The sequence below is a fragment of the Haplochromis burtoni genome, unplaced genomic scaffold (assembly GCF_018398535.1).
Source record: "Haplochromis burtoni strain Fernald_Lab_line unplaced genomic scaffold, NCSU_Asbu1 Contig_85, whole genome shotgun sequence".
NCBI lineage: Eukaryota > Metazoa > Chordata > Actinopteri > Cichliformes > Cichlidae > Haplochromis > Haplochromis burtoni.
The window spans coordinates 1,764,566-1,788,499 of NW_024582446.1; the positions used below are offsets into that span (position 1 = coordinate 1,764,566).

At 39.1% G+C, this 23,934-nt stretch overlaps 2 protein-coding genes and 1 long non-coding RNA gene across 7 annotated transcripts in view; 1 reads left to right on the forward strand and 2 right to left on the reverse strand.

The window, feature by feature from the left end:
* Positions 1 to 487: 487 nt before the first annotated feature.
* ahi1 (Abelson helper integration site 1) lies at positions 488 to 10,211 on the forward strand. Of its 4 annotated transcripts, none has more exons than XM_005926076.3 (27): positions 488 to 622; positions 941 to 1,019; positions 1,784 to 1,893; positions 2,163 to 2,743; positions 2,833 to 2,921; positions 3,022 to 3,208; positions 3,434 to 3,626; positions 3,710 to 3,805; positions 3,899 to 4,084; positions 4,179 to 4,331; positions 4,462 to 4,594; positions 4,789 to 4,912; positions 5,180 to 5,409; positions 5,994 to 6,103; positions 6,190 to 6,308; positions 6,474 to 6,604; positions 6,709 to 6,849; positions 6,947 to 7,140; positions 7,226 to 7,271; positions 7,357 to 7,409; positions 7,888 to 8,005; positions 8,307 to 8,365; positions 8,483 to 8,548; positions 8,633 to 8,795; positions 8,878 to 8,948; positions 9,516 to 9,604; positions 9,718 to 10,211. In XM_005926076.3, the coding sequence occupies exons 2-27, from the start codon at positions 1,010 to 1,012 to the stop codon at positions 9,899 to 9,901; spliced, it is 3,636 nt and encodes a 1,211-aa protein (XP_005926138.1). In that variant the 5' UTR covers positions 488 to 622; positions 941 to 1,009; the 3' UTR covers positions 9,902 to 10,211. The 4 variants fall into 4 exon arrangements, 3 of the variants coding, with proteins under 3 accessions (XP_005926138.1, XP_042078331.1, XP_005926139.1); XM_005926077.3 differs by lacking the exon at positions 488 to 622 and adding an exon at positions 629 to 745; XM_042222397.1 differs by lacking the exon at positions 9,718 to 10,211 and having other exon boundaries at positions 9,289 to 9,604.
* Positions 10,212 to 10,325: 114 nt separating this feature from the next.
* slc18b1 (solute carrier family 18 member B1) overlaps positions 10,326 to 23,934 on the reverse strand; it is a 33,545-nt gene continuing 19,936 nt past the window's right edge. Inside the window, exons 1-14 of one of the 2 annotated variants that reach the window (XM_014334786.2) lie at positions 16,978 to 17,187; positions 16,624 to 16,775; positions 16,038 to 16,133; positions 15,861 to 15,934; positions 14,755 to 14,902; positions 14,436 to 14,592; positions 14,177 to 14,313; positions 13,982 to 14,083; positions 13,803 to 13,894; positions 12,613 to 12,708; positions 12,418 to 12,492; positions 12,242 to 12,335; positions 12,122 to 12,171; positions 10,326 to 11,070 (exon numbers count right to left, since the gene is read on the reverse strand). In XM_014334786.2, the coding sequence (XP_014190272.1) occupies positions 11,022 to 11,070; positions 12,122 to 12,171; positions 12,242 to 12,335; positions 12,418 to 12,492; positions 12,613 to 12,708; positions 13,803 to 13,894; positions 13,982 to 14,083; positions 14,177 to 14,313; positions 14,436 to 14,592; positions 14,755 to 14,902; positions 15,861 to 15,934; positions 16,038 to 16,133; positions 16,624 to 16,775; positions 16,978 to 17,008 (1,353 nt within the window). In that variant the 5' untranslated portion in view covers positions 17,009 to 17,187 and the 3' untranslated portion in view covers positions 10,326 to 11,021. Of the gene's footprint in view, positions 11,071 to 12,121; positions 12,172 to 12,218; positions 12,493 to 12,612; positions 12,709 to 13,802; positions 13,895 to 13,981; positions 14,084 to 14,176; positions 14,314 to 14,435; positions 14,593 to 14,754; positions 14,903 to 15,860; positions 15,935 to 16,037; positions 16,134 to 16,623; positions 16,776 to 16,977; positions 17,188 to 23,934 lie in introns of those variants that run through there. The other variant, XM_042222399.1, reaches the window with a different exon arrangement.
* Positions 18,044 to 20,531, reverse strand: LOC102291980. Its single transcript, XR_006054578.1, has 5 exons — positions 20,378 to 20,531; positions 20,148 to 20,278; positions 19,954 to 20,038; positions 18,320 to 18,400; positions 18,044 to 18,121 (listed from the first exon to the last, which is right to left on the reverse strand). It is a non-coding gene; the product is annotated as an uncharacterized LOC102291980 (long non-coding RNA).

Here is a 23,934-nt window from a genome sequence, read left to right on the forward strand (position 1 = left end):
CGTTTCGTGGCTGTGCAAGTTTGTGGAATTGTGCAGCCTTCATATTAAGTTGGTCGTATTTTCGTTTGCGTTTCTTTTGTTCTAGGCTACAAATTTATTGTATTCTGTCTTTGTGTGCAAGCCTTTGTGACTGTGATGTAGAATTGTATGATATTCCATGTGAAGTGCGTAAAGTATATCAGCTTACAAAAAAAGTGTAACACGGGTAAAAATATTACATTACTTGAATAAATTAATAGGATACTTCTTTTGTGGCAATTGTATTAATGCAATAACTTATTTTTCTATTATTAACATTATGGACAGATAAACATCAGGCTTTTAGAGGTAGACATAACATAAGAAGAAAATGAAGTTAATCATAACAGAAAAAACATGAAAATGTATTTCTGTTATGAAATTCTGTCTTCAGCTTGATTGGTTGTTGTTTTTGTATGTACGTCAGATTACGTTTGACCGGCTCCGCCTCTCTTTTTCAGCTTTGTTGACTTGGAAACCGTCGAAGCGTTGTTGTTAAAGATGGAGGACAGGACAATCACTGCAGAGTAGATACATGCGCTGACCCTCGGCCAACTCTTCTGCTTCTTATACATACTTTTACGGACTGCTTCTGTGGGGCGAGGTTTGTTTTAATACTCAGGCTGTTCGTTGAAGCTCCTAAATATTATCTTACCAAATGTAGTAACCCTGTAAAGTCAGTGAGCTATCAGAAGCATTTAGCAAGCTAGCTGCTAAAGTGGCTAAGGTTAGTGGTTCACACAAACTGTACTTTTTCCTATACTCTGACTTCAGCAAATAAAAACACCATGGGAGACTTAATACGGGTTTATTTTACTAGAGTGCTAAACTATATAATTAAACGCTTGGCTAGCAAAACCTAGCTAACCCAGTAGAGGTTTTGTTGTGCAACTTTAACGTCGTTGTCATGCATTTCTTTTAGAATGAGAGTCTTAAGTCCTGGATTATTCTCATTTTGCGCTCGGAAAGAGAAACATCACGCTGTCTGAGAATGCCAGCAGGTACGTTTCCTGCTGTTCCCTCCTCACTCCAATGGTGGAAGGTTCTTTAAATTAAAGTAGCAATGTCGTTTTGTATCGGCTGCTCCCATTTGGGGTCGCCACAGTACATCATCTGCCTGCATCTCTCCTTATCCCTCTGCATTTCCTCCTTCACTACATTCCCGGATCTTTTCTGTAGTCTTTCTCTTTTCCTCCTGTTTGGTAGCTTTATGTTTAACATATTTCCAATCTATCCGCTGTCCCCTCCTCTGGACATGCCCAAACCCCCTCGGTCTTGTTTCGTTAACTTCGGTAGCGTTTCCAAACTCTTAAACTTGAGCTGTCCCTATGATGTACTCATTTTTAATCCTGTCCATTCTGGTCACTCCCTTAACATTGTTAACATTTTCAACTCCATCACCAGCTCCAGCCCAGATTCCTGTCTTTTTCTTGGTGCCACCATCTCCAAACCATACATCATATTAGGTCTCACTAAAATGTTGCAAAATGTTGTTGGTGTCCTTCTTTCCTCTCATATTTATCTCCACCCACTCCACCATGCCTGCACTCTCTTCTTCACCTCACTTGCCCCCTGTCTGTTGCATTGCTACTCTTACTTCTCTTACTTGGTGTGATGCAGTAGCGTAAAAATGCAGTTACAAGTTTTGCAAAAAGATTTGATCAATCTACAGAAGTGTTATCAACAACGTGTAGTTAATCTTATTTATGTTATAAAGTCTAATCTGCATTGTCACGTAATCTATTTAAAATGTTCCCTTTTATAGGTGAGAGTGAAGACCGGGCAAAAACCCGAGAAAGATTTAATGAAGTCTTCAAGAAGTACACAGAATCTGAGAAGAAAAAGAAAAGCACTGAAACTCCGGAGACTATTGTGGTATGTCATTCTTGTGTTCTATTGATAATTTTACATCAGATGCTCTATATGTTGGCAAAAACATATAGAACTTGCAGGACATGTCTTAAAACTATTTCTGAATAGTTCCGAATCCTTGTGGATTCTGCATTTTATGTAAACAAGGCTGTCATGATGCCCTTCTTCCAAAACAGACAACATCTCGGACATATTTTAATTGCGGAAGTTTTAATAAATAACAAAATAAAAAGACTGTAAGTACTGACACCTCTTTATCTTTTCCTCTTTAGCTTCAGAATCTAAAAAAAAATCTCAACCTTGAGAAGGACACAGAAGACAATGAGACCATCCTCCAGAACACATATGACCCAGAAGAGGGCAGCCCTCGCTACACAAAGAATAAAAGAAGGGAGAGAGAAATTTCAGAGAAGGTTAATTTTAACAACAATAGAAACCAAGAGGGGATTAAAACATCAAAATCTAAAAGAAAAAGTAAGAGGGACCTTCCCTCTCCTCCTATGCCCGAGGACATCGGAAGTCACATCCAAGAGGATGCAAATGCATCAAAGTCTGAAATTCCATTGGATCCAAATGATTCTGTAGGTGGAAAGGCCCCAAAGCAGAAAAATAAAAAGGGAAAAAGCAAAGGTGATACAGAGGTTAAAGAAGCAAGCCAGGAGGAGGACACAGAAGATAACCTATTGCATGAATACCAGCAAAAGATAGTAAAGGAGGACCAGAGGACTTCAAGGAGGACAAGGGTCAAAGGAGAAGATGAGAGTGCTGTCTCACAAAGTGTTACGCTTAGTAATGATGTGGGGAAGAAGAAAAAGAAAAAGATGAAATCTGTAGTCACAGATTCAGATGCAGGGTGTGTATAACTATTAGTGTACTATGGAGTTATATTTAGTGATGAAGCAACAGTGTTTGATTTCTTTCTACTTCTTTTTTTGCCTCCAGGGATCAAGATGAAGATACAGACCTGGATGCTGATGTGGAAAATGAAACAGAATCCAAGGGAAAGAAGAAAAAGAGGAAGAAAAAACATGGTGATTGCACGATAATTCTCAGGATTCACCAAGTTCCAGTTAAAGGTGAAGAAAGGTGTTGATGGTGATGCATTTCATATTTTGTTTTCTCCCCTTGTAGTTGTCAAAGACCAGAGTGAAGCGGAGTCAGAAGCACCTCAGAAACCAGTTTTTGATGACAACCTTGTTCTTGGAGTGTACATTCACAGAACAGACCGCCTCAAGACCGACTTGATGATTTCACACCCCATGGTGAAGATCCACGTTGTTGATGAAGCCACAGGGCAATATGTGAAGAAAGAAGACTGGTGAGACATTTCTGCTATTAAGTTTAGTGGTGTGTTTCAATTTCTGGGCACATTTTTTATTTAGAAATTTTTACCTTAAAATAATTGGACCATGATTATTTGTTTTTCAGTTAAATTTAGGCACGATCTATAGATATTTGTATTTATAAGCCATTTAACTGTGCCAAAACCTTTGAATTATAACACATTTTGCCTTCAGTTCAAATTTGTTTTTCTTTTTTGTAGTCATCGCCCCGTATCCTCATTTTATGAGCAGGAAAACGTTGACCATGTTCTCCCCATCATGACCCAGCCTTATGACTTCAAGAAGAACAAATCAGTCGTCCCTGAGTGGCAGGAACAGATCATCTTCAATGAACGTTTTGGCTACTTTGTTCAACAACATGACGAAGGCCCCAAAGTCATACTGTTCTTTGAAGTAAGAGTTATTTCAATAACAGTTAATAAACCATATTTTAACATGTGTGACAGTAATTTCCTTTATTGAAATGTTTTGCAAAGATCCTTGATTTTGTGACTATGGAAGAAGCAAGAGCCAACATTGATGTTGACAAGCATGATCGAGGTTTCCGAAAGATTGCCTGGGCATTTCTGAAGGTAATGTGTTTAGTCTGATCATTTAGAAAGAAAAGATCAGTCTGGTTGTATTTTAATCTCCCCTGTTAATATGTATGCCCCTCCATTTTTCAGCTTGTTGGCACAAATGGTGTCTTGAATATTGACAGTAAACTTCGTCTCCAGCTCTTTTGCCCTCCACATCGGGCAAAGAGCCAACCTAAAACAGTTGAGGTGGTTGAATGGTGGAGAAAGTACCCAAGAACCAAATATGCATCTACCCTCTATGTTACAGTAAAAGGCATTAAACTCCCTGAGCATGTAAGTTAGCTGCTACTGCCTAGTTGTTGGAAGGTTCATATGTACATGGATGGATTCAGGAGTATGTTGTAGCTGAACTGGTTATGTTCTTCAGGTGGACCCTAGTATTCGGTCTATGATGGCACTGCAGGAGGAGAGAGGCAGCACCTCCTATAGTGAACTGCAGAATGAGATCACCAAGAGAAGTCTGACACAACCTCTAGACAGCAAACCTCCAACCTTGAGATGGAGCAGGCTGCCTGGTCAGGTTTGTAGAAGGGTTTAAACTGCTCCTATCAATATTACATACAAATATACATGTTCATATTTTTAGCCTGAACACAGGTAAGTAGCAAAGAGTGGCAGTCAAACAACTAAAGAGAGTTTTACTGTTGCAGATCTGTCGAATTCCTAACAAGCCAATGCTGGCATTTCGTGGTGGTCAGATGGGCTGTTTCACAGTACTCTTTTCTCACGCTGGAACCATACTGGCTGCTGCTTGTGCTGACAAAGATGCGTTCCCTGTTGTAGGTAGGTCACATCTCATCGGTGTAAAAGTCCCCCTTCTAATGCATTGTTGACTCCAACCAAGTAATTTCTTTGCTGTTTGTATGCCATGAACACCTCTTTGATGACATCTGGATTCTTCCTTGTCTGTGCATATATATATTTTAAAAATCAGGTAAAAAATAAATAAATAAAATAAAATGCTGTTTTTATTTCAGTGTATGAGATTCCCTCTGGCAAGGTTTTGGCTGCCTTCAATGGTCACCTCAAAATAGTGTATGATCTCTGCTGGTCCAGAGATGACTGCAGCCTTTTGTCTGCCTCCTCTGATGGAACTGTCAGGTAACTTTGTCATTGTACAATGTAAGATTAAATAAAAGTGATTAGAAGTGAATGAGGTGTCACTGTTTCTTGTAGTGACTCAGTTTTTGTATAATCTATTATATTTTAGCTCTAAATAAAGTAAGTTACCTAAGTTGTAGTGTGTTTAATACATTGCTTTTTTGAGAAACGGCCTCAACAATACTGGTGATGTTCTGATTTAAAAACTAGCAAATGCATTTTTCTTTATATAAAATAGTTTTTGTATTTTTACATTGTTTCCCTCAGGGAGTGGAATGTAGAGAGGCTTCAAGTAACAGCCCAGAAGGTGCTCCCTCATCCATCGTTTGTGTACAGTGCTCGATACCATCCTACAGCCCAGAACCTGGTGGTAACTGGGGGCTACGACTGCCTGATACGAGTGTGGAGAGTTGATGTCGGTGATGTGAATGGCCAGCTGCTGCAGGAGTTTGAGGGTCACGGCAGTTTCATTAACACAGTTTGCTTTGACTCCGAAGGTACTGTAAGCCCTGTTATGGAAACATGTCCCCGATGTGTGTGTGTTTGTGTTGTCAGCTACTGTGAGTTAGGAAAACTTGGAACAAGATAAGAGTAAATGTAGTCTCTTAAAGAATGATGTCTCTTGTATATGTTTTAATGAATCTTGTTATTAATAGCTGTAAATAAAATGGTGGTTAAAGTGAACTTTATGTATAGCTCTGTTTTTATAAATCCACTGGCTCCAATTTTTCCCCAAACATTCCTGCCAGTATAACCTTTATGCCAGACTGACTGATTTGCTTTGACTTGCCTTGGACTATTTTTTTTCTATTATTAGAGAGAGTAACTGAGATTTAAATTTGTCTTAGACTGTTTACAGTCACTGTCATTTACTTCAAGACCCAGTTCAGAGAGAAGGAAAGCTGCTCTCTTTAAAGCAAAGAAAGACTCAAAGCCAGCCAACTAATTCTGGTTTTGTGTCTATGAGGCACATGTGTGCCTTTCTGTGAAGGGGTGTTGTGTTTGGTCTTTTATAATGAATGTGAGGCTTGTTCTCTTGTATATCTTATGCCATATCTGATGTTGTTTTCATTGTAAATAGGTCGACGAATGTTTTCTGGAGACAACATGGGCCTCATCATTGTGTGGAAAACCTCAGTAAATGACAGCAGGCAGCGGCAGCAGCCATGTCGCCACTGGTGTATAGAGAGGGTACAAGAATTAATACTATTCACTGCACTTTATTTAGCTAATGTTAGTTTATGGTCATTTTAAAATCCCATGTTTTCTTTTGGCAGAAAATTGATGAGAGTGATCTCAGTGGTATCCCCATCAACATGCTGCAGCTCCATCCGAATGGGCGGTGCCTGCTCATACATGCCAAAGACAGTGTGCTGAGGATGATGGATTTGAGAATGTAAGACGAAATTAGAAAAGTATTGTGTGAAATTGTAGAAAATAGAAATATAATAAAGCAAAGACAAATATTAAAGTATTGTATTATACTTTGCATATAAATGAGGAGTGATTATTATATTATTGTATGTGTGTTTGAATATGTGTTTGGCTTTCCCTCTTTAAGTCTGGCTGTAAAGAAATACACTGGAGCCATTAACTACAGAGAGAGGATTTACAGTACTTTTACACCATGTGGGAACTTCATCTTTTCTGGCAGTGAGGATGGGATGGCGTATGTCTGGAATACTGATACAGGTGAGCATGAAATTTTTTATTTTTTCCTGTAACAAAGAAACTAGTCGGTTCTTAATGTTTTTGACAGTATTCTTCATAGTTGCTCCAACCGTTTCTTTTCCCAGGTGATCAAGTTGCAGTATATTCAGAGCTTTGTTACCCCACGGCTCTCCACGGCGTGTCATTTCACCCCTACGAGAACATGGTAGCTTTCTGTGCCTTCGGTCAGAGCCAGCCTGTCCACGTGTACCTGTATGACCGCAAAGGTTTGTGTTTTGTTTGACAAAAGAAGAAGTTAGTCAGTAGTATTGTACAGACTTGCACGGCTTCATTTCTGCCTTATTTTTCTCTTATTTTTTCTAGTTTCCCAGATGGAGGTGCACAGTATGAAAGCAGCAAGCAGATCAGCTTCTGAAGATATCAAAACTGTTTTAAACACACCTGACCCTCTAGCTTTGCAGGACACATCTATTTCTGCAGCCATGGATCAGTTTGCCCAAGCAACAAGACTTGCACTGAAAATGCAGTGTGTGAAGGAACAACTGGACTCAGTTCTGGTAAATGCTCATGTTAATTTTTAAATGTAGAGTGAAATAAGTGTGCAGTTAAATTAACTGAAATTCTTTTACATATTTTTTTCAGGAACCACGTCAAAGATCTTCTGCTACTGGATTCATTTATGAGCAAGGTACTCTAAGCAGTTTAGATGAGAAGGACTTTATATAATTAGCTATATTAGATTTGGTATTTTAACCTATTTTTCTGGTTTGCAGATAAATTAAGCAGTACTCACACAGGCCGGAGCTTCACATCAGATGTCGGCACAGTGAGTTTTTATCAGTACTATATCAAAATACACACCTTTATATACTGAAGCATTGCTGAGGTCACAGATGGTGAACAAGCTTTATGAGTCTTTTCTGTCAATATTGATTTTGTTTTCTGTAATCTGCCTCCAATCGCTTTATTGTTCAGTTGCCCTCAATGTGTTGAGAAGGGAAACAGCATAGAACCGGGTTTATATACTTTAATTGTAAACTCAGCCATTTTTCCCCTTTGTGTAATATGCTAATCCCGCTCTGTGTTAATTTATGTTTTCATATTTCAAAGAAATGTTTAAATTTCTATTTAACCTTGATTTTAAATCGGTGTTCCTGACAGTGAGAATTGTATTAGAGGGTTTACATGAAATACACAAATGTATGTGAATTTTACTTTTATTATAATATAAAACAGAAAATTGCATTAATTGATTTATTGCACCTTAATGCTGTTATATATTTATTTATTTGTTTTATTTACAGACAGGATTAAATGCCTCACTCCCACCTCCATCTCTCCTGTCACCACACTCCAGACTGAAGCTCACTGGTGCTCTGGCAGAGCAGCTTATCCCACAGGCTTCTCTGAGCACTCAGCCCCGTAAGTGGCTTTTTTCAGTTAATCACACAGTTATGTCTTTAACCAGTGGAGCTGTGTAACTGAATTCAAATGATTATGAAGATTATAACTGTGCTACGTACAACTTGGGCCAAGTCTTTTCAGCTCTGTGCAGCATGTATGCTATGAACAGAAACACAGATGGACTGCTGGCAATTGTTACCCATCTCTTGAAGTGACTACTGCAAATTGCAGTTACTGCAGTAATGTATAATATTTACTGTGGTAATACATAAAATATTACTGCAGTTTCAATTCTTGATGTTTTTTCTTATACTTTTAGGTGGGTTCAGTCCTGTCGGTCATTTTCTAAAAGGTGCTTCGTCTTTTAGACTACAGACGGTAAGATTTTGTAATGTTTCCAATTAATCTTAATGCTGCTGAGATAGGCAAGGACTGCAGTGGTGTCTGCCTGCTTGTTGCTATAAGAATGAAATTATTTCCTTTTTTCCTTGTCAGACTCTTCTTGACCACGTCTCTTCAGGGATCCACGTGGAAACCGATTCTGCACCTGTTCAGCAAGTAGTAAGTATCCAGTGTAATTTAAAGCTCAGCCGCAGCCTTATTTCACACTTATTCAACTGTCCTACCTTTCTGTTCCATTCATAGGTTGTTTCTCTTTATGATTACAAAGCAAATCGCTCTGATGAATTGACCATTCGCCGTGGTGATGTCATCCAAGTACTGTACAAAGACAACGAGAACTGGTGGTTTGGACGCCTTGAAAATGGGCAGCAGGGATATTTTCTTGCTTCTTACGTAGCAGATCAGAGTAGGTGGATTATCTTTTCTTGTGGTAGATATGCTTTTAAAAAATTGTTTATAAAAATGATAAAAACATGTTATTGTTGTAGGAGATTACAATGAAGAGGGGACTCACATGCCTTTGTCTAAAGAGCCTGATGAGAGGTCAACACCTACTAGGGTAAGAGAACAAAAAAATCAGAGTGGCGTCTGACTGGGACGTGTTCATTAATGTATTTTGGCTAAAAGGTGAAGTGGGGGTGGAGTTCACATCTCATTAATTAATCTTTTTATACCCACTGTAGGCCTTTTGTCAAAAAAATTGTCAGCTTGATTTCATGTCAGCAACAAAAAAGAAGAGAAGACTGAAAAATAGCAATATATTGCTCTGTGGTTCCTGGTTCTCCTTTTACATACTACAGCTACAACAATATTTTGAACAGCAGTGGTCTTTGTCATTCCACCTTTTGTGCATGAAAATAAGAGATTTGGAACAAAATATCAGTTTCTGTATTTTTCAGTCTTCTGATGCAAATCTAGCTGTAGCTACAACTTCCATGTTCTGCTGTAAGCAGCTATTTTGGCGAAACTATGACAAACCGTGAGTCATTTTAAAACCTACAGTGGGCAAGTGTCACTTTCATTGCTTTTCATTTCATAAATTCACAAATGTGGTCTGGTTTTAAATATGCGTGATTTTCCTGTTCCCATGGGCCATCACTTTTTTCTTTATACTCGTATCTCCAAGGTGTCTGCTGCCATTAGTTCTTCTGGAGAACTTAGGTTTCTTTCCGAGCCGACGCTTTCCGACACGGAACCTGAGATGGCAGTTACTAGGTAAGTGGCTCTCTTTGCTTCACTCCGAACTACTCCTAACTACACAGGCTGATGAAGCTGTATTGTGGTGAAGAGATATTAAGTGCTGATTGTGAAATACGTTTCCCACATAGAAGTAGAAGAAAAAAGAAGGTGAAAAAGCCACGAGTCCCTGCAGCTTCCTCTCAAGCCACGTTTTCAGATGCAGACGCATCAGCGTCGACCAGTAGCACCAGGAGGATAGGCAGATCAGCAGGGCGACCTCTGCCAAAGAGGCCAACAGACAATACAAACAGTGCCTTTGAGCCTGATCCATAAACTCATGGAAACAAACAGCAACCGTATGTCTGCTTTATTCTGATTTTTATTTCAGCTGTGATCTATTTTTCACTTTTTTTTGTTTGTAAATATTTTTTTAGTTTTGAAAAGTCACAGTTTATATTGTACCTAATACAGATTAAATTTGTTAAATATGTTTATAAAAATATTGTAATTGTATAATGCTGATAAACATATTTTTTGTACATTGAATATTTTGAATAACTTATCCATGTAAGAAAACAGATAATACTGTGTAAACGTATGTAATATTGTAATCCCACTTGATTACCTTGGAAGAGATTTAGAAGAGATTTTAGAACATATATATATATATATATATATATATATATATATATATATATATAAAAAAAAACAATTATATATATATAATTATATATATTAATATATAAATATATCTTCACAACATAAACAAATTCCTTTATAGTTTTATTTCCATCTTTATAATAAGCAGTCTTTGCAGTCCCTTACATTGTCACATTTGAATGCTAATGTACAAAAAATGAGTGAAAAAAACTCAATATCAGTGTTAAATAAATCTATAATGCAGGCAGAAAAGAAGGTAAAACATTCAACATTTCTAACTGCAGTGAAATCTGCAATAAATTCCCTGTTTGAAGAATTAGCACAGTATGAAAGGTTCATATTGACCTGTATAACTTGCACTGCTTTACTTTTAAGCCATTGGCCATAAAAACTCATTCTTACTAACCAAACTGTGGGTGGCTGGTGTTATTGTGTGAGTCATCATGGCAGTGTTGGAAAAACTATTACAAGGCAGTTTAAAGTACTTTGGCAGGTGTTTGTGGATACCTGCATGGGATCCTAACTTATTGTTTAAATTTTAATGTGCATGTTGCTCCCCAAATAAATGATCAAATATATCTGGGAACCTGTTGGGAATGCAGCTGGACCCACTCCATAAATGTATCTAGCTTTTTTCTTAAAATACCTCTCAGGGAATTCCCACTATAGCACATGCCCTAGGACCAGATAAAAATAACTAAAAGACACAACATTAAAACAATATCAGCTTGATAACAAATAATGACTGATAAGATGTTTAAAAAGTTGTGTAACTTGGAGCTGGAACACAGGATCATAGGAGAGGGGTTCTTTCATCTGCTTGTTGGTTGTTTTCTTGGACCCTGAAATGTAAAAGTTAAAAAAAGAGGTAAAATTTTTGCTGTTGTTGCAGACGTTAAAAAAAGAAATCTATTTAGAATAAATCACAGATCTTGAGGTTATACATGTATAACCTCTGAGTAGCACAAATGAGTGTCCCAATATGGGAACGCCTCCTGTAGAACCTCATCAGAAGCTCAAATGCCACCTGCCTATGTCAGGAGGGGCCATGGCCTCCATATATAATAGGCTGAAATAGTGTCACATGTCATTCAAAACAAGCCCACCTTTTCTTTTTTATAGAGAGAATGGTCTGGTGAGACACTCATGCTACTTGGAGAACCAGGGTTATATACATAACCTTAAGTTCTTTTTCAAAGCATTTGTTTGGTGAACAAAGAACCTGTACTGAGGACTGAATGCGCTAGGTTAGGCGCTGTCACATCTAGCTTATAAAACCTAACAAATGTGTGAGATGAGGCCCAGCATGGAGTTGCACACACCTCCTGGATAAAACTCCCTTAGAGCCTATAAGGTAGCCAGGCCCCTAGTGGAATGTGCATGGAGGCCAGCTGGTAAAAGTCAGGCAATACTATTGGGGAACATGTACTGATAACCTTTGGGATGAAGATGAGGTCAAGATGGGCTGGAAAGCAGCTAAAAAAATCTCAGCCAGTAAATGTTTCTCTTCCCAGCACAGGGCTGTCAGGAGGGCCACTGGTGGGGAAGTATAGCGGAGGGTTGAAGCCTCTAGTCTGCGTTCAGTGGGTTGCCCCTGGACAGAAAATCTGCTGCAAGGACAGTGGACAGTTTAGCTTAAACCCAACAGCACAGTTATCGACAGACTTCTGTAAGAAGTGAGAAGAGTTTTTGAATGACATCTGACACTATGTCAGTCTATTATATGGGGAGGCCCTAGCCCCTCCTGACATGAGCGTCACTTAAAAAGCCTGTAAGAGCTAACGTAATGGCATTTCAGCTTCTGATGAGGTCACATAGAAGGCGTTCCCATAGTGAGAAACGAAATGAATACTATGAAAGAACTTATTATGTTCATTTAAAGTTTAAGCCTACCTTTGTCGTTTTGTCCGTTGACAGAGAGAATACATGAAGATGAGAAATGCCTGAGGACAGAGTGATCATTAACATTGTATTGACATAAAATATCTAAACGCTGCAACCACTGATACTTACACCCAAAAATGCCAACGCTCCTTGAACTACAGCAGCCCATTCAAAGCCGAGATGTTGAACAATAATTCCTCCCACAATGGGGCCATAAAACGTCCTTAAAAACGAGCACAAAATTAGAGCAAAAATCACGGCACTAAAAAGCTAAATGCCAGAAAAGAGATAAATTAGGGACTCACCCAGTGCACCACACTGCTTCATATAACCCAGACACCATTCCAAGTGTACTTAGCCCCTCTTCAAATCCTATTTCACTACAAGGAAAAACTAAATTGTAGAATATTTGTTTTATCCAGCCATATTTATGAAAAAAAAAAACCCACAAAAAACAAACTGTAGTTCATGAATGTTGAGCATTATGTGAAGCAACTCACTGTGCACATGAAATGAGCTCAGGGAATATGGGGATTACACTTATTGCCAGAGAAAGCCCAATTAGACCAAGCATGACGACCAGCAACCACAGCTGACTAAATGTAAAAAAAAAACAAAAAAAGGATACAGAAGTTTGGCTTTTTAAGGCAAAGGGATTAATTCAGTATATGACTTGTCGAGGCAACATGTCCCACTCCCCTTGCAGCGGTGTAGATTTTAAATACCAGGGCTTAACCATCCAAAGTAACCGACCTATGTGTCAATGATAGGAAGACAGACATAATAGTGAAGTTGCCAAGAGCAGAGGCAGTGAAGGTGAATGAATTTAAATACCTGGATTCAACCATCCAAAGCAATGCACAATGAAGAAGAGAGTACAGACAGGAGGGAGTGGTGGAAAGGAGTTTTAGGGGGTGATTTGTGACAGAAGGAGAGCGGTGAGAAGCACTGACCAATACTCAGAACAATGGCAAGCCCAAGGAACTCAGTGACAATCTAACAAGGAGAGTTGAAGATTTACACAAGGTGGAAAGGTCTCTTATCAAAATATGTCACCACTTTGCCAAGGTCTGGAAGAAGACCCAAACTGTCACCTTTAGTTGAGAGGAAATTGGTTAGGATGTTCATGAACAGCCCAGGAACCAAGGCTCAAACATGCCATTAACTAGAAACTCCTGAAACACCAGCATCTGCGGTGAAACAAGTTTTAAATCACCTAGAAAGAAGCTCGTGCTCCAAAATCAACGCCTTCAAAATATTGGTCAAATATGCAACTTGAAATATGCCTAAAGCTTGTTGATGGCTGCCAAAAGTGTCTGGTCGAGGTGCCAGTTACTCTGGGACATGTAACCAATATTAAACTTAAACCTGGAAATTGAGACCCTAAAGTAATTAGCACAATATTTAGTGTTATATAATAACATTTAAAGTAGAGTTTATTCCTCACAATGGGCTTTCTTTTTTGCTACCACAGGAGTCGCTCCCTGCTAGCCGTGAAAAATATTAAGGGTTTAAGACACTTATTCACAGTGTGACTGTTACCTGGCAGGTGCAATTATTTCCTGGAATTAGACATTGTAAAAATGACGTTAGATATGACTCCTGGCTCAGAATGGGATACACATCTTTCTTAAAATGTCCATCATTTTTAAATATAGAAGTGTTAGTTTTACCTGAATCCCACACTAACCTCTGGATGTGAAGAAAAGGGGCGGGACCAAGAAGACAGAAGCCAATTGTAGCAGCGATTCCACCTGTCACCAAGAGAGCGATCCTAGTGGCCTGGTGCACAAGATCAAATTTTATTTAAAAAGAAAAGAAAAAAGATAATTATACACATTTAATGATTTTGATTTCTTGGATACATACAGGATATTTATCTGTGAAATACCCAATCAGCGGTGATGCCAGAATATACACTAAAGGCAAACCAAGCATTATTAGTCCCACGTAGCCATTTGAGAGACCAAACTAAGGATGATGGATAGGGGAAAAAAGTTGTTCAAGGAATGCACAAAAACTCTAGGAAACGTAAGCTGACTTTATCATAAAGGATATCATTACCCTGTTAATAGCAAACAGTGACAAAGTGGCATCCAAAAAGCCCACACCTGCACTCAGAGTGAATACCACGTAGCAAACCAGGATTGTTTTCACGTGGGTGAGTAGTCGAAAGAATGAATCCTTCGATGGGACTGCCTCTGAGACGAGGGAAGCACAAAATTACAGCTCAGTTATAATGTGAGAAAAATGAAAAAACACAAAATGGCAATTTTTCAATAATAAACCCAAACAATACACCTAAATCTCAAGTGTTACATACCAATGGACGGCAGGACGTAAATGTTGAAAGGAACCATAATCAACAGCAAGCATCCAAGACTTAAAAAAGGGACATTGTATCCAAAAGTCTGGTAGAGCCACCCTCCCAGTGGTGGTCCCAGGATAAGGCCGAGTCCTGCAAAAATCTCCAAAATACCCTAAAACAGTAGTGACCCAGATTACTGTGGGAATTTCTTACATCATAGCCAAGAGCCAGTTGTTTTCTGGAGATACATAACAACTTAAACCTATAGTTTCTGTTTTCTCGTGATTCTAATGTCTAAACAGCATGCCAGTCTGACAAGTTTGTCCACCCTCACCAGAACAGTTGCCACATTGTTTGGGAATATTTGTGCTGTGATGGCAAAAGCAGACATTGTAGCAGCGCCAAAGCCGACAGCATCAAGCGACCTCACAACAAAGCACAGACTGATGAATATAGGTCCTGCAGGAGCCCGATCAAGAAATCTGCAAAGAAGACAAGAGCCAGCCAAGATTAAAGGAAATGCAGATGAAATAAAGAAGCTCAGAGGAACTGCGTGTGAGCTGAAACAAAGGTGATTGTGCCATGGTCTCTGGGCCTTGGCCCCAGAGGGGTTCTTTCTCGTTTTGTATTATGGGTTATGTTTGGATTAGGGTTCTGTATTCATGGAATCTAGCTTTCTATTCACATTGTGATTTCTTTGTTTTTATGTGTCCTGTTTATGTCCTGACGCTTCATATAAGTTCCTTTTTTATATACCTTCAGTTCTCCAAGTTCATTCATCTCCTTTTGATTCTGTTCCTCCAGTCTTGTCTTTCTTGTCTTATTCTTTCTGTGTTGTTGTATCATCTTTCCCCATGAACTTTGTTATATTTTCTGTCATGGTTTATCTTGAACCTTTTGTGTCCTTATGAGTGGGCAACATTAAAGCTATATTTTGAGTTTATGCCTTACTTCCCAAGTTTTGTATTTGTTTCCACAATCTGCCTGCTACACAGCTGTTTTAATTTTGTTTATTTAGCACAAAACATTATTTTTTACATGAATAAATTCATTGTTAGTTTGGTATTTTCAGGAAATTTGTGGGAGTGTGGCGGGGGTGTTGTTTGTTTTTCGGCTACTGAAGAGGGATGGAGCAGCAGGTTCAGGAGGCAGTGCCAGGGGAGGATGGCTGACAGCTGGTAACCACTGTTTAATCATGCCTCCCCTATTTAAGCAGCACGCTGTGTGGAGAGTCGGAGAGCAGAAGCAGCAGCAGCAACTCGCTGAGTCATGCTGAAAAGCGAACTCCAAAAGCACACTGAAACGGTGTGTGTAAAACAAATAAAGTGACAGAACATCAGCATGATCCTTGGAGTTGTTGGGTCCTTTTGTCACAATGAGATTCTGGATTTTTCCCAATTTTATCATTATCATAGTTAACACGAAACACAGATCACTTACCCAAATATAATAGTGCAGCACGATGATACAAAAAGTCCTGCAATAAGCATGAACTTTGCACCAATCTGGACAATCTGATACACAAAGAATGGGTCAGTTGCACTGTTACAGACTCTTTGGTTACACCTGTGCTCCAAATTGCCATGCACATGGCATGAAGTTAAAGTGTATACTTACATATTTTCCCAATATCAATGAACTAATTAAATTGGAGACAGCATAACACCCAAATATGAGACCAACTACAGTCTGACTGGCTCCTTTCTTCACTGCCTAAATATTAAAACAGGACAACAGATAAAGTTAGGGGATCTATATAACAACAACAAAAACAGCAAGGATAATATAATGTCTTTTTAACTAGCCAGCTTGTTGTGCCACTCTTTTCAGACATTTGCATTTCTAGCTCATGACAGACCTTAAGTTGAACGGCTGATTACAAAAGAGCCAGTCTTCACTGGCCTTCAGGGAGGATGTCTGTTGGTAGCGCATGACTACTCATTCATTCCCTTCAGAAGACATTACTGAGTTCTTAAGGTGAACAATAGTCTAACCTGTGAACTGTACAACTACATGGGAGCACAAATACATTTTAGTAGAAGGAGATGCTTGTTCCCAGTTTCCTCTGGCTAGAAAAGATTTGTTTGCAGATATATGACTTGCATTTCTTCAGTCAAAAGCTGCATTCATTATCTTGAACCTTTAACCTCTTGTGCTGTAACATGTGATTTGTACCCTATGATGCTGGCTTCCTTGAGCTTACCTCGGTGGGAAAAAATGGGCCCAATATTGAGTAGCAAATCATAGAGCCAAAGTTGACAGATGCCACTGATATTAAGGTGAGAATCTCTTTTCTTGTGAACCTGTGAGGAGGATCTGTTGATTCAGCTGTGGTGTTGTTATCTGTGTTATTATCTGAAGAGAAAACGGGAAGAGAAACATGAATAATGAGATTAGGCCACGCTGAGTTGAAAGAATATAAAGTTTGCGGTTAAACTTTTGACAGAGATAAGGAAAAAAGTCAAAAGGTCAGCTATGTTGAGCTGAGTATCTGCCAACACTTCTCAGTTTATTTTACACAGTAATTTAATTTCCACAGGGTACAAAGGTCACAAACCTCTCGTCGGAGGATCGGCATGTTGATCCATTTTCAATATTCAGGGGTCTGTATCCAGTGGCTGAGAAATACAGACGGTGACAGAACAACTGAAAGAGCAGAGGATAAATCCTGACAAGTAAATATTTCTGACAGCCTCCTCCGCTAGGTGAAAACAATCATGAGCATGGACTACCGGCAACACTTCCAGACTAACCCTCTTCTTCTTCTAAGTAATAACTAAGTTAGTCCCATCCCATTACTGCCCTCCGCAGTCTGGCAGATTAAAGTAAACCAGATATATGTAGAAATATGTAGTCTTTCTATGTTGACTTTAGCATGAGCAAATAATTCAATAATCTATTAAATTATTGCCATTTTGAATTATTATGCAAGTTATTTAAGTGTTGTTATATTTATTTTACAGACAGGATTAAATGCCTCACTCCCACCTCCATCTCTCCTGTCACCACTCTCTAGACTGAAGCTCACTGGTGCTCTGGCTGAGCAGCTTATCCCACAGGCTTCTCTGAGCACTCAGCCCCGTAAGTGGCTTTTTTCAGTTAATCACACAGTTATTTGTATTTAACCAGTGAATGGCTTCAATGGAGCTGTGTAACTGACAGTGTTGGTCAAGTTACTTGAAAAAAGTAATCAGTAACTAATTACTGATTACTTCCCCCAAAAAGTAATCCCGTTACTTTGCTGATTACTTATAATTACTTAGTTACTTTTTAAAAACACGATTTACAACCTGAATAGGTGATAAAGTGATAGATCTTTCAGCCCAATTCTACTTTTTCTACAATCCATCATACAAAATGTAATCAAATGGAAAAGTCTCTTTTTAAAACTTGTTTTATTAGTTTTAATCTTTTAACTTTATGCATCAAGCAAAAATGTAATTATATGCAACATTCTCTGACTGGAAGAAATTTGTTTTAAACCTATTTAAACCTATTTTCTGCACATTCCAGCACATAAAATATATATTTTTTGTGTGTTTACACTCAGTCTTTCAAATAGATGCAAGTAAAACACAGCAGAAAATAAATAAAGTCAAAGACTAAAATATCTCCAGCAGCATTAAAGAGGGCGCATTTCTTTACCTCTGATGAGACGTAGAAGGAATTTCCTTCTCTGCCACGTTTTGTTTGTGTGATTTCTGTTTAGAAACAAGAAAACCAACATCAGTAATGGCATAAAACAAAGTATATGGTAAGAAAATACAATATCCTTCATTTGGATTCAAAATTCAGTTTTTACAGAAATCATCCAAGAAGCTTCCTTAAAAGTTTCAAAAATGCTTGTTTACCATAAGAAAATATTCAGAGAAATGTGCTGCGAGTCTCTTCAAACTTACCTTTCTGTGAAAAAGAAGTTTAAACATCTTTGGACTTGATGTGATCGCAGCCAAAATCTCCTCAGCTTTGCAAAAGTTCAACTGAAAACAAGCAGTCAAAGGTTGTATATTTATAAACTTTCAGCATAGAACGTTCATACCCTGAACAGCAAACATCAGCATTATGATGTATGGGGCTCATTTGCATATTTTGGAATGTATGCTCATTTGAACTGTATGGCACTCGTCTCCAAGCAACTGCTACAAAAACAGGTCAAGTCAAGTGGCTTTTATTGTCATTTTAACCACGTGCAGAGGTACTGTACAGAGTGAAATGAGACGCGTTCCTCCGAGACCCTGGTGCTATATATGACATATACGGACAAACCCAGGACTACATAAAGTGCAGTGTGCATAAATTGCAAAAATAAACAAGACAAAACAGTGCAAAACTAGACAGAACAGGACGATACAGACACAAGACAATGGAAATGTGCAAAATGCTGAGTATTGTGCAAAAGTAACTTGGTGTCTGTATGTATGTGTATGAGTGTGAGATACTGCAGATAAGTGCTTGGTAGTGACATGTGTGAAGGTGTGCGTGTGCCAGTGCAGTCACTGAGTGTTCAGGGGTCTGACGGCTTGTGGGAAGAAACTTTTCCGTAGTTTGGTAGTGAGGGCCCGGATGTTCTGGGACCTCTTTCCAGAAGGCAGCAGGGTGAAGAGTGTGTTTGAAGGCTGTGTGGGGTCCTCCAGCAAGCGGGTGTTATAAGGAGGGGAGAGGGACTCCAATGATCTTCTCAGCTGCTCTCACAATCCGTTGTAGGGTACTGCGATCTAATACGCTGCAGTTACCATACCAGACAGTGATGCAGCTACTTAGGATGCTCTTGTTAGTCCCACTGTAAAAGGTGGTGAGAATGGATGGTGGGAGATGGGCTTTCCTCAGCTTCTGCTTGAAGTAGAGACGCTGCTGGGCCTTCTTGGTTATGGAGCTGGTGTTGAGGGAGCAGGAGAGGTTCTCCGCCAGGTGGACACCAAGAAATCTGGTGCTCTTGACGACCTCCACAGAGGATCCATTCATGTTAAGTGGGCAGTGATCCCACTGTGCTCTCCTGAAGTCAACAATCTCTTTTGTTTTGTCCACGTTCAGAGACAGGTTGTTGACTCTACACCTCTACAGATGGCCCGCAGTGCAACCCTTCAGCTTCCTAGTAGATTCACCTATATACAAATTTAAAGACCTAGGAGACTTACTTCTCGTCACAGAGTTGTAGCATTCACAAGATTTTCAGAAAACTTGAACTCAAGGTCAAGGTCACTGATATTCAAACTGACCCCAGAACTTTAGTAGATGCACCAATGGTATCAATTCAAAATCCTACGCTTCTCGTTCTCGAATTATGTCTTGACCAAGCTGAGTATACAATTATGAAACAATCATTTTCCATTTTTATTTCACTATCTGTAACTAAGACAAATAAACAGTATTTGGGACACAAGTCACTATTAAAGTGGTTAGTGAGACTCCACATCTGATAACAGTATAACACACTGCTTATTTATGTAAAATTGTCATCAATAAATGTGTTCAAAACAGAAGCTACACTGGCTTTAAAAGTTTTTGTTAACTCTGACTACCTGTCTGCTCTTACCTGTTTCTTTTGCTCTCTGCTGTCTTCATCCTCCATCCAACTCTACAGCTATTGTTAGGGATGACATGATGAAACTGAAGGGTGTCTGGGCACCGAAAAAAGAAAAGAAGAGAGATTGGATTAGGCTGCAGCTGGCGTGCCATTCTCTCACTTCAGGTAAAACAGGATGTAGGCTGAGTGCTGCTGTTCCTCACAAGCTGCAGATCCAGTTGTGTGCAGCACCTGTGCGTCATTATAGGTGAGCCAAGGATCTGATGTAGAGTGTGGACTCTCCTCAGGATGGACAGAATTACAGATGCAGCAGCTGTTTCCGATGTATGGAAACCTGACACACAAACAAAAGTTTACAGTATCAGTGTAAAATAATTCATTTTGTCCAGGTTGAGAAGGTGAGCTTTGGTCCTTGTGCACCACGTGTACTCACCTGAAGCCGTCTGTAGTCTGAATTTTATTTTCCATTATTTATCCACCGCCCAAATGTTTCACTACGCTACTGCAAAAAGGTAAAAACACAAACACACAATTAGACACTGAGCACTGGATGTGCATGCATGCATGAGCTTTGAAGTTTAAACTTTTTTTTATCATCAACAATTTTTATTTATTTCATTTTAAACTTCAATAACAGAGCTTAAGGATAACTACATAAATAAATAGTTTAAAAAACAAACAAACAAAAACAAAAAAACAACAAAAAAACAAAACAAAAAAGGGAAGTTATCCTATTCTTTCTTCGCACACCAATCCCCACACCACCACTCTGTCATTACTCCTCTGTTCTTCAAGTTACAGAAAGCCAGCTTGTAAAGGGGGACCAAATACAATCATATTGATGCAATTTGTCTAATAAACCATAAGTCACTTTTTCGTAAGACGCCAACTTAGCCATTGTCTTTAGCCACTCTTCATAGGGAGGGGGGTTCTTTTTCCGCCAATGTCTTAGCAGGACCCGTTTGGCCGTAGTAAGAGCCAAAATAATCCATCTTTTTGTATAACTGGAAAAATCTCCATCAGAAAGTTCTGTGGTTATACCAAGTATGGACAGTTTTGGTGAGATACCAAATCTCCTTTTTAAAACACTGAAAATTACCTCCATTATATTTTCCCACCAATCCCGAAGTGCCGAACAGCTCCATAAGATATGTAAAATCAAAGCATTTTGACCATCACATCTCCAACATTCGTCCGTAGAGGCCAGGTTCCATTTATACAATTGTTGCGGTGTTCGATGCCACCTATGGATTATCTTAAGTTGAATAAATCTACTGCCTGTTTCTTTATACATAGTATTAACACTTTGAAAACATGAATCCCATTCAACTGAAGATATGTCCAATGCCATGTCCTGGGCCCAGTAGCCCTTAACTTTAAGGAGAGGGTCAGCTGACCGTTCTTGCAATAAGTGATAAATCTTAGAGGTAATGCCTTTACCCAAGGGTGATCTTGAGAGCAGGACTTCCACAGGGCTGCCCACAGGACAACTCAAGGGGGTTCCCAGCCACTTCGATAATGAACTATGTATTTGGACATATCTCCAGAATTGATTACGCTCAACTTATATAACTCCACAATTTTATCAAAGCTTAAAAAACATTTAGTCCCACAGTCAAATAAATCTGATACATTAAGGATGCCTGCTTTACGCCACTGTAACCAGTCAACCGATGTCCCTCCAATTAAAATTCTTTTATTCCCCCATAAGGTTGCCGAAGGTGATTTAATAAAGTCCCAGCGACCTGCCCTATGTAATTTACACCACAATGTCTTCGCGTTTGCAATTATAGGATGGGTAGTTTTATGACTGGTATCAAACAGCTCCCTCCAAGGAGAAATACCGCCATTAACTTCCGTCTCTATATGGGACCAGATGGGTTTAACTGGTGCAGTAGGTAACCAAGCTCTAAGTTGTTTCACGTTCATCACCCAATAATACCATTGGAAATTAGGCAATGAAAAACCTCCTTGTTTTGCACTCGCTTGAAGTTTCCTAATACTTAAACGATGTGGTGAGCTACCCCAAAGAAACTGCCGGATCAAAAAGTCTAGATCTTTGAAATACTTATCTGGAATGTGTAATGGAATATTAGATAAAATATAAAAGATCATGGGTGCAGTCATCATCTTAATACAACTAATTTTACCCCATATTGTGAGACGTACTCTGGACCATCTACCAAATTCCATTTTTATTCTTTCAAACATTGGCTCCATATTTGCTCGAACCATCTTAGTGTAATCCGAGGTAATTTGTATCCCCAAATACCTCAAACCATTCACGGACCACCGAAACTCCCACTGTTTAAATAAAGTATGGGGGCAGTGTCCTGACATAGGCATTGCCTCTGATTTATCCCAGTTGACACGATACCCTGAAAGCAGCGTAAAGCTTTCTATACATTCTAATAGGGCTGGAATTGACTTCCCAGGCTGGGTCATAAGTAACAACATATCATCTGCATATAATAGAAGCTTATGTTGACTATTACCCATCGAAATTCCAAATATATTTACATTATTTCTCAGTTTTTGTGCCAGAGGCTCTATAGCAATTACAAAAAGACCGGGGCTAAGGGGACAACCCTGTCTTGTGGATCTCTGTAAAAGGAATAGGTCTGATATGAGCCCATTCGTCAATACTCGCGCTGAAGGCGAATCATATAATATCTTTATCCACCTAATAAAATTGTCACCAAAACCAAACTTTTCTAATGTCTTAAACAGATAATCCCACTCAACACAATCAAAAGCTTTTGCAGCATCCAGCGATAGGGCCACTGTTGGATATACTGAATCATATACATAATTTTGCAAATTAACCAACCGCCTAATATTATCTGAACCATAGCGGTTTGGAACAAAACCAGATTGGTCTGCATGAATTATTTTCGCCATTACTACTTTTAATCGACCCGCTAAGACCTTTGCCAAGATTTTTTGGTCAGAATTCAGCAAAGATATGGGGCGGTAACCACTTGGGTCTAAAGGGTCTTTCCCAGTTTTAAGAATAAATGTTATAAGTCCAGAGTGCATTGACTGAGGTAATGAGCCTACTTTGAACGCCTCATTATAAACATCGAGCAACAGGGGACTTAACATATCCTCAAATGCTCTATAGAAATCCAATGGTAACCCATCTAATCCTGGAGCTTTATTAAGTGGCATACTGTTAATTGCACGGGTAATCTCCTCCACTGTAATTGGAGCATCTATAATCTGCTGGTCAGTAGTAGAAAGCTGTGGCAGGTTTAAATCAGTAAAGAATGCTTCGAATTTCTGTTCATCTAAACTCCCTTGTGTAGAATAAAGATTATTGTAAAAGGCCCTGAATCCATCATTTATATGTCTAAAAGAAGTTAAAATAACCCCATCTAATTGTCGTATGCCTGGGATATGGTTCATACTGTCTTTCTGTTTAAGACGGTATGCTAATAAACAGAGATGGGAAGTAACGCGTTACTTGTAAAGCGTTACTGTAATCCGATTACTTTTTTCAAGTAACGAGTAAAGTAAGGGATTACTATTGCAAAAACGGTAATTAGATTACCGTTACTTTCCCGTAGGAACGCTGCGTTACTGCGTTACTAAAACCGTGATTTTTTGCGAGAATGTCTCATGACAGTGACGTAAGCGAGTGCGACGTTCGTGACAACAGCTGTGTGCAGATCAACAATGGATCATGTCGAGGAGAGAGTATGAGCGTGCAGCGTTTAAAGCGTGGAAGTACTGACCTTACTTTGAGTTTGATTCCATAAAAAGTGACAAAAACATTAGTGTCCGCTGTGCGTGGGAAGAAAACTTCTTTTTACAGCGAAAAAAACCCCTAAACTTCCGAGCAAGCACCGAGTGCGCTACGACGTAATGGGAAACTCACAGAGAAACTCGCGGATTCTTCCACTGACCGCTGCGGCACACCTGCACCAGGGTAAACCTCCGCCTACCCACTCCTGCTTTACAGGTGAAAATAGAGCAACAGGACCGCTG

What these genes read in the sequence shown, in the direction of transcription:
- ahi1 (XM_005926076.3), top strand. An exon ending in AGTTTGCTTTGACTCCGAAG is followed by an intron (nt 5,410 to 5,993) that starts GTACTGTAAGCC and finishes CATTGTAAATAG; the next exon opens with GTCGACGAATGTTTTCTGGA. An exon ending in CTGCACCTGTTCAGCAAGTA is followed by an intron (nt 8,549 to 8,632) that starts GTAAGTATCCAG and finishes TTCCATTCATAG; the next exon opens with GTTGTTTCTCTTTATGATTA.